The sequence below is a fragment of the Dictyostelium discoideum genome (genome assembly GCF_000004695.1).
Source record: "Dictyostelium discoideum AX4 chromosome 2 chromosome, whole genome shotgun sequence".
Lineage (NCBI taxonomy): Eukaryota > Evosea > Eumycetozoa > Dictyosteliales > Dictyosteliaceae > Dictyostelium > Dictyostelium discoideum.
This window is the reverse complement of record NC_007088.5, coordinates 5,843,199-5,852,305: the sequence shown is the minus strand read 5'-3', so window position 1 is coordinate 5,852,305 and position 9,107 is coordinate 5,843,199. Positions and strand designations below refer to the sequence as shown.

The window sequence follows — 9,107 nt, the reverse complement described above, 5'->3', positions numbered from 1 at the left end:
AATTAATTATTGAAGTTAAAAAAGCAAGAAGTAGAATTGCACATATCCAAAATGATTATAAACAAGTAATGAAAGATATTGAATTTCATTTAGAAAAGTTACATAAATCACCAACAAATAAAAATCAATCTTCTTCAACTTTTTCAATAAATAATACAACATCAACAAGTAATAATAATAATAATAATAATGAGGATGAAATGAAAATTGATAAACCATTAACAGTGGAAACAGAAACAAAACCAAAACCAATTGAAGTTGAAGTTGAAAAAGTTGGTATTCCATTTGTATATATTGATTTAGTTTCAGAAGGATCACCATCTGATAAAGCAAATTTGAAAAAGGGTGATTTAATTTTCCAATTCGGTACAGTTGGCCCATTTTTTGAAGAGAGACAAGTTGGTGATAATTTAAATTCAAACCATCTTCAATCAATTGCTACCATAGTACGTAATAGTGAAAACAAAGCAATCCAAATAAAATTATCAAGAGGTACTTCAATTATTTCAACTTCATTAATTCCTCGTAAATGGAGTGGTCAAGGATTAATTGGGTAAATATTTTTTTTTTTTTTTTTTAACACAAAAACAACCCCATATATAACAAAAACTAATTTACATTTTATATTTTATACTCCTTTTATTTTTAGTTGCTTAATTAAACCAATATAGATAAATACCTTCTTTGATATATATTAGTGTCAAGATAGTTTGTAAAAAAAAAAAAAAAAAAAAAAAAAAAAAAAAAAAATAGATAAATAAACCAATCAAATTTTTCAGTATATTAAATATTTTATTTTAAGGATTTTTTCAACCTTTTTTTTCCATTTTCATTTTTACATATTTTTTTTGTAGATTTGCCATTTCCCAAACTACAAATTTTAAACATTAAAAAAAAAAAAAAAAAAATAAATCGGCAAAGATAAGTTTTCATAATAATATAATTGGTTAATTTTACAATTTTGTTTATTATTATTTTATTATTTTAAAAGAGGAATGTTTTTTGAGGTAAATGCAAATAATAAAAAAAATATCTAAAAATAAAAAATGCAACATTTATAGTGTCATCCTTTAATATAAAAAAACAATTGTTTTTTTATATTAATTTTTTTTATAGAAAATCACAATTTTTTTAATTTTTTTGAAAAAAATATTTTCTTCCACCCCAAAGATTTATAAAAAAAAAAAATAAAAAAAAAAAAAAAATTAAATAATAATGAATAATAATAAATAATAAAATTAATTCTTGTTTTATTTATCTCTGAGATGAAAAAAAAATATTATTGGTTTAAAAAAATACAAGTTTTCTTTCAATCCCAAAAATTTATCCAAAAAAAAAAAAAAAAAAAATATATTAAATTTATAAAATTTGAATTAATGGTTTGATGATCAATTATTGAATCTTTCCTTTCTTGTAAAATTAATAAAAAATTAATTAATTGTTTTTTTTTAATTTTTATTTTTATTTTTATTTTTTTTTATTTTTATTTTAAAATTTTTTTTTTTTTTTTTTTTTTTTTTTTTTTTTCAAAAAAACGAAAATTGGATTATTTTTTTATTTTCTTATTTTTATTTTTTTTATTTTTTTTTTTCAATTAAAATTAGATAAAAATGAATGTTTCATCTGACGTTGATTTTATAAGTGTTGGATGTAATTGTTTAGGTGATTGTTTAGTATGGGGTCAAAATAAACTTGCAGCATATGGTGCACAAAATTTCATTGCATTATTCGATCCAATTCAATCAAAAGTTTTAGCAACATTACCAGGTCACAAAGATAGAGTAAACCATATTTGTTGGGTACCAAATATTAATGAAGGTAATTATTATTAACTCCCCCCCAAAAAAAAAAAAAAAAAAAAAAAAAAAAATCTTCACACATTCACACACACTTCTCAATTATTAATTTTTTTTTTAATTTTTTTTTTTTTTTAATTAATAGAATATAAAAATAGATATTCTAGTTATGAAAATGAATTATTATCATGTTCATCAGATAATACAATTATATCATGGAAACAAATTAAAGGTGGATTAAATTATCAATATAAAGTAGTTGAAGTTTTAAAAGGACATAGTGATAGTGTTACCAATATTTCAGTTTTAGATTTTCCAGATGGATCATTATTAATGTGTTCAACATCAGCAGATAATACAGTTAAACTTTGGAGAAGAGAATCATTAACAAAAGAAAACATAGATACAGATACATTACCAAAATGGGAATGTATTCAAACCATTGATTTCACACCAAAATGTATGGAATGTTCAAGTCTTGCTTTCATTCCAGGTACAACCATACCATTATTAGCAGTTGGTGGTTTAGAACCAAAAATTCATATTTATATTCAAAATTTAGATTCAACCACAGCAACATTACAATTTAAAAAATTAATGTCATTACAAGGTCATCAAGATTGGATTAGATCATTATCATTTAAAACAATTAATGAGGGAGAGGGAGAGGGAGAGGAAGAAGAATTAATATTAGCATCATCATCACAAGATTTTAAAATTAGATTATGGAAAATTTCTAAATTTACAGCAGAGAAACAAAAACAACAACAATTGGATGAAAGTGGTAATGGTGGTGCCAATTTATTAGGATCATTATCTACACAATTAAGTGGTGTAACTTCATTAAGTACTAAAGGTTATTTATTCAATTGTAATTCAGTAAAGTATATAATATTATTGGATGCAGTTTTATCAGGTCATGATGATTGGGTTTACTCAATTCATTGGTCACCAGCTAGAAGGGATCAAGAAACTGGTAAGAAAATTCAAGAACAAATGTTAATTTCAGCATCAATGGATAAAACTGCAATCGTATGGAGACCAGATCGTACAACTGGTATTTGGATTGACGAATCTAGAGTTGGTGATATGGGTGGTAATATTCTAGGTCAATATGGTGCTGTTTTCTCACCATGTTCTCAATATATCCTTTCACATGGTTACAATGGTGCTTTTCATTTTTGGAAACAAAATACAAATCAAAAATCATCATTTTGGGAGCCACAAATTGTAGTTAGTGGTCATTTTGGTCCAGTTCAAGATTTAATGTGGTCACCAGATTATAGTTATTTCATTTCATGTAGTACAGATAGAACTTTACGTTTATTTAGTGAGTGGAAACGTAATAATAATAATAATAATTTAGAAAATAATAAAGAACAACAAATAATTTCATGGAATGAAATTGCTAGACCACAAATTCATGGTTATGATTTAGAATGCTTCACTTTTATTAATAAGAAAACTCATGTTATAGTTTCAGGTGCAGAAGAGAAAATTATGAGAGCATTTGTTGGTTCTCAAAATTTTGTTGATACTCTATTAAATATTTCAAAAGTTCAACCTGTGAATGATGGTACTCAAAGACCACTAGCTGCAAATCAACCATCATTAGGTTTATCAAATAAACCATATTTTACAGGTGGTTCTGATTATAATGAAAATATAGATAATAATAATAATAATAATAATAATAATGGTAATGGTGAAGAAAATACAGAAGATTCAATTAAAATGAAGATGGGTGGTGGTGATGAGGGTGGTGGTGGTGAGGGTATGGATACTGGTTATTTTGAAGATGAAATACCATTTAATCCAGAGGTATTAAGTGAACCACCATTTGAAGAACATTTATTACAATCAAGTCTTTGGCCTGAAATTCATAAATTCTATGGTCATGGTAATGAAATTGTTGCAGTTGCATGTAGTGCCGATGGTATGTATTTAGCATCAACATGTAGAGCATCATCAGCTGATCAAGCAACAGTTCGTATTTGGAATGTATCGAATTGGAAAGAGTGTGCCAACTTGAAAGGTCATACCCTTACCGTTGTAAATTTATCATTCTCTCATAATAGTAAATATCTATTGGGTGTAAGTAGAGATCGTATGTGGACACTCTGGGAACGTTCTGCTTCAAACAGTGAGGAGCCATTTGTCAAAGTTATAAGTGCACCAAAGTCACATGGTCGTATCATTTGGTCAGGAAGTTGGAGTCATGATGATAAATTCTTTGCAACTGGTGCTCGTGATAAGTTGGTAAAAGTCTGGAATCTTGACAATATTAAAGACATAAAGAATGCCTGCGCTTCAACATTACCAGCATTTGGTTCAGGTGTGACTTGTGTTGAATTTGCTCCAAAATCTTCAAAATTCACTGGTGAACATGGTGACCATTTATTGGCAGTTGGTGAGGATGATGGTAAAATCACAATTTGGAAATCCACCACCTCAACTTCAAATCCAAAATCTTTGGATTGGACTTGTGTTCATACAATTTCACCATTAATCTCCCACACTTTAGATGTTAGAAGAATTCGTTGGAGAGATACTCCAACCATTAATGGTAATTCATTAACTTATCAAATCGTTACTTGTAGTGTCGATCATTCAGTTCGTATTTTTAATATTAAATTTGATTAATTAAATATCAATAAATAAAATAAAAAATTAAAATTAAAATGAAAATGAAAATAAAAATAAAATAATTAAAAAAATAAACAAATTTTTTTGTGTGTGGGGTGTTATTTTTTTTTTTTTTTTTTTTCTAAACACATTTTAAAAGTTTATATATAAAACAAAATAATATCTGCTTTTTTTTTTTTTTTTTAAAAAACATTAAGAGATTCGATTTTTTATTTTTTTTTTTTTATTTTATTTTTTAAATTAATTAATTTATTAATATTTTCACTTTTTTTTTTATTTTTTATTTTTTATTTTTTATTTTTTTTTTAATTTTTTTTTTTTTTTTTTTTTTTAAATGTGTGTTTTGAAAAAATTAAAATGTTATTACTTCAAAATTTTAACCAACAACAAAACTCAAATTTGATAATACAATTAATTGTTGCAGGTGTTATTATTATTTTAATTTCTAAATTTTTCATTCTTCCATTTCTTTCTAATAAATCATCCTCAAAAATGACAAAATTAAAAGTTGGTGACCAAGCCCCTGATTTTACAGCTTCTGATAAAGATGGTAAATCATATTCATTAAAAGATTTTGCAGATAAAGTTTTAGTTCTTTATTTTTATCCAAAAGATTCAACACCTGGATGTACCAAAGAAGCTTGTTCATTTAGAGATAATTATGAACAATTCACTGTAATATTACCTAAAATTAAAATTAAAAAAAAAAAATAACAATAATAAATTAGTACTAACATTAATAATTACAATTATAATAATAATAATAATAATAATAATAATAATAATAATAATAATAATAATAATAATAATAATAATAATAATAATAATAATAATAATAATAATAATAATAATAATAATAATAATAATAATAATAAAAATAATAATTAATTATTGGGTTTTTTTTTTTTTTTTTTTTTTTTTTTTTCAATTGGGAAAATAAAATAATAATTAATAAAAAAAAAATTAAAGGAAGCAGGAGCAGTTGTAGTAGGTGTTTCATCAGATGATGCAGAAAGTCATTCAAAATTCTCTGCAAAATATAGATTACCATTCACATTACTTACCGATAATAAAGGTGAAATGGCTAAAAAATATGGAGTAAAGAAAGAGTTATTATTAATTCCAGGTAGATCAACCTTTATCATTGACAAGAATCAAAAGATTGCTTTAATTCATAGTTCACTTTTAAATGCTGAATCTCATATCACTGAATCTTTAAAAGTTATTGAACAATTAAAATCACAATAAATATTTTATATTATAAATTATAAATATAAAAAACTATTTTTAAAAAAAAACTATTTTGGGAATTGATTGGTTTTGTTTTTTTATTTTTTAATTTGTTTTATTTTATTTATTTATTTTTGATTTTTATTTCATTCTATATAGATTTTATTAAAAAAAAAAAAAAAAAAAAAAAAAAAAGGAAGCCATGATCTTATTCTGAAAAGACTATTTTCTGAGAAAATAAAAAAATCAATTTTTTTTTTTTTTTTTTTTTAATTTTTTATTTTTCAACAATATTTTTTTTTTTTTTTTTTTTTTTTAACAATAAAATCTTTGTCATAATCTTTTTTATTTATTTTTTTATTATTATTATTTTTAATAAAATGACAACAAAAATAATAACACAAACACAAGTACAGACACAAACACCAATAAAACCACCAAGATTAATTGATTTAAGTGTATCATGTTGTTCATCAGAGAGTGAATATAATAAATCATCAAATGTTTTATTGGATGATACATATAGAATATGGCAAACTAAAGATAAAACAGGTAAAGCATTTATAGATTTACAATTTCCAACACCAAGTTTAATTCATCAAATTGATATTACAAATGCAGGATCAGCATTCATAGAGGTATTGGTTGGATTAGTTACATGGGAGCCAACAGAATTCTTAGTATTGGTACCATTAACCAATTTCATGTCACTAAGTGAAACTACAAATAAAACCAATAGAAATCGTATGAAATCATTTAATACTAGTAATTTTTCATCACAAACAGTACCAAGAAAATGGGAAAGAGTTAGAATTGTTTGTTCACAACCATGGTTAGATGATAATCTTGGTATTTCATTAGTTAAAATTTATGCACCACCTTCAAAAACAACACCAACACCAACACCAACACCAACAATAACAACAACCAAATTATCATCATCGTCATCAAATAATAATAATGTCACACCTCAAATAAAATCAGAGAAATTGGGTGATATCTCCAATGAAATTGATTTAACAGATACATCAGCTTCAAATTTAATGGATACAAGTTTTGAATCTGAACCAAACATTCCATTGAAATCAGATAAAACTCAAATTTTAAACTTTATTCCAGAGTTAAAGAGATCAAATTCTTCAACACCAAAGAAATTATCAAAATCTGCAACTGTAATGTTATCAAATCCATTACCTGGTCAAGTTTTAGTTATTAATCAAAAATCAAAATCAAAAGGTGTAAATAAAGAACCTGAAAAAGAAATTGAAACTGAAGAAGAAGATGAAGAAGAGAAAATTGAAATTAAGAAAAAATTAGATCAACAACAAAAAAAACAATCATCACAACAATCATCACAACAATCATCACAACAACAAAAACAAAAATCAAAATTAGTTGAACCAAAACAAAGTGATGAAGATGATAGTATGCAAGATATTAAAATTGTTAATAATAATAATAATAATAATAATAATAATAACAATAAAAATGAAAATCAAACTAAATCAACTGATAGAAAATCATTAGAAAAATTAACAAATACAAATGATGGTGAAACAGATGAAGAATGTGATGATTTACAAATTATTGCAACACCAAAACAACAACAAAAATTAACACCATTCGGTAATTTATTAGTATGTATAATTAAATTGTTATTATTATTATTATTATTATTATTATTATTATTATTATAATTATAATTAATTTTAAATTTTTTTTTTTTTTTTTAAATTTCTTTATATAGAAAGGAGTAGTATTAGTAATTGGTGGTATTCAAAATCCACAAAGAGGTGAAATTCGTGAAAAAGCATTAGAGATGGGAGCTGGATATAAACCAGATTGGTGTAGAGAGGCAACTCATCTAGTGACACCATTTAGGGGTACAGATAAATTTAAAATTGCACAAAAATCAGGTGGTTCAATAATTAAACCAAAATGGATTGAAGATTGTTATAAATTGAAATCAAGATTACCAATTAAAAACTATACATTCCAAGATGACCATAGTGATAGTGATGGTCAACAAGATGATATAGCAGAAAAGATAGCATCAGCTAAAAAAGCAAAGAAAACCATTAGTACAGATTCAACAAGTAAAAAAAGAAAAAAGAAAGGTGCACCAGGTTCAGATGATAGTGATGATGATAGTCATATACCAAATGTTTATGATTACAATGATGGTTTCATTGATAATAGTTTCTCTTCATCTGAAGCTTCCGATGATGATAAAGAAAAAGATCCTGATCATTTGGATGATCATGTTCATGAAAATGTTGATGATCTCTTAAATGATGGTTTGGATTATTTAAAAAGAACTTATGGTTATAAACCTGATAGAGATTTAATTCAACATAATCCATATCATAAAAAACAAAAAAATCATCATTCATCTGATAATAATAATAATAATACTTATAAATCTTCACCTTCTTATAAACCAAACAAATATTATAATGAAGAATATGATTATAATAATAATAATAATAATAATAGTAATAGTAGTAGTAGCGGTAGCAGTAAGAATAAAACAAATAATAATGATAATGATGATGAATCCCAATTAACAACAACAACAACAACAACAACAACGACAACAACAAAAAACAAAGATAAAAAAGAAAAAGAAGAAAAGATTTCATATAAACCAAAACAACAAAAACTTGACGAATTTGATGATGATTCATTATTTGATAATCATGATACAGTATTAATGACACCTGAACAAATTAAAGAAGAAATTGATAGACTTGTAAATAATTATAATAATGGCAATGATAATGAAAATAATGAAAACAGCAATAATAAAAATAATAGTAAGAATAATAATAAATCAACAATAAATGGACCAACTTCTCCAAATAAATCAACAACTGACGATTATTTGGAAGGCAATAGTAAAAAATCATCACTATCACAACAATCATCACAATCAACTACAAATAAAAACCAAGTCAAAGATTCTATTATTCCAGAAAAATGTTCAACTCAATTACCAAAGAATAACCCACACGATTTTAAGGGCAAAGAATGTAAGTTTAAAATAATATTTATATTTTATAATTCAAAAAGTTTAGTATCTAATTTTTTTTTTTTTTTCTTCTTTCAATTTAGATATTTTAAATCCACTTCCATCATTTTTTGAGGGATTTGAATTTTATCTTAGCGTAAAAGATGAAGCTTTAAGAAAGAATATTGTTCGTTTAATTACAGCATATAAAGGTTCAATTTCTTCAATTCCAACAAATTCAACCAAATTTATTATCACTGATAAAACTGTATGGGATCGTTTATTTGATATTACAAAACAAAAATATCCAAATGTTTTATTTTTAAGTCCATCCTTTATAATGCAATCTCATAATTATCAAAAACTTTCACCAATTGATAAACATTTAATTTTAAAATCAAAATAATTTTAAAAAAAAACAAAGA

The 9,107-nt window shown here is 24.1% G+C and overlaps 4 protein-coding genes across 4 annotated transcripts in view; all 4 read left to right on the top strand.

Annotated features, from left to right (window-relative positions):
• Positions 1 to 671, top strand: part of psmD9 (26S proteasome non-ATPase regulatory subunit 9) — a gene marked incomplete at both ends in the record, with an annotated part of 1,379 nt that extends 708 nt beyond the window's left edge. Inside the window, 2 exons of the mRNA XM_638440.1 lie at positions 1 to 553; positions 650 to 671. The exon at positions 1 to 553 is cut by the window's left edge and continues 13 nt beyond it. Of these exons, the coding sequence (XP_643532.1) occupies positions 1 to 553; positions 650 to 671 (575 nt within the window). The remainder of the gene's footprint in view (positions 554 to 649) is intronic.
• Positions 672 to 1,610: 939 nt separating this feature from the next.
• Positions 1,611 to 4,439, top strand: elp2 (WD-40 repeat-containing protein; the record flags this gene model as incomplete). Its single annotated transcript, XM_638439.1, has 2 exons — positions 1,611 to 1,818; positions 1,942 to 4,439. The coding sequence occupies 2 exons, from the start codon at positions 1,611 to 1,613 to the stop codon at positions 4,437 to 4,439; spliced, it is 2,706 nt and encodes a 901-aa protein (XP_643531.1).
• A 360-nt stretch (positions 4,440 to 4,799) lies between these two features.
• On the top strand, positions 4,800 to 5,690 carry DDB_G0275755 (AhpC/TSA family protein; the record flags this gene model as incomplete). The annotated part of the gene is made up of 2 exons (XM_638438.1): positions 4,800 to 5,117; positions 5,412 to 5,690. The coding sequence occupies 2 exons, from the start codon at positions 4,800 to 4,802 to the stop codon at positions 5,688 to 5,690; spliced, it is 597 nt and encodes a 198-aa protein (XP_643530.1).
• Positions 5,691 to 6,052: 362 nt separating this feature from the next.
• Positions 6,053 to 9,088, top strand: xrcc1 (BRCT domain-containing protein; the record flags this gene model as incomplete). The annotated part of the gene is made up of 3 exons (XM_638437.1): positions 6,053 to 7,309; positions 7,420 to 8,704; positions 8,787 to 9,088. The coding sequence occupies 3 exons, from the start codon at positions 6,053 to 6,055 to the stop codon at positions 9,086 to 9,088; spliced, it is 2,844 nt and encodes a 947-aa protein (XP_643529.1).
• Positions 9,089 to 9,107: the final 19 nt, after the last annotated feature.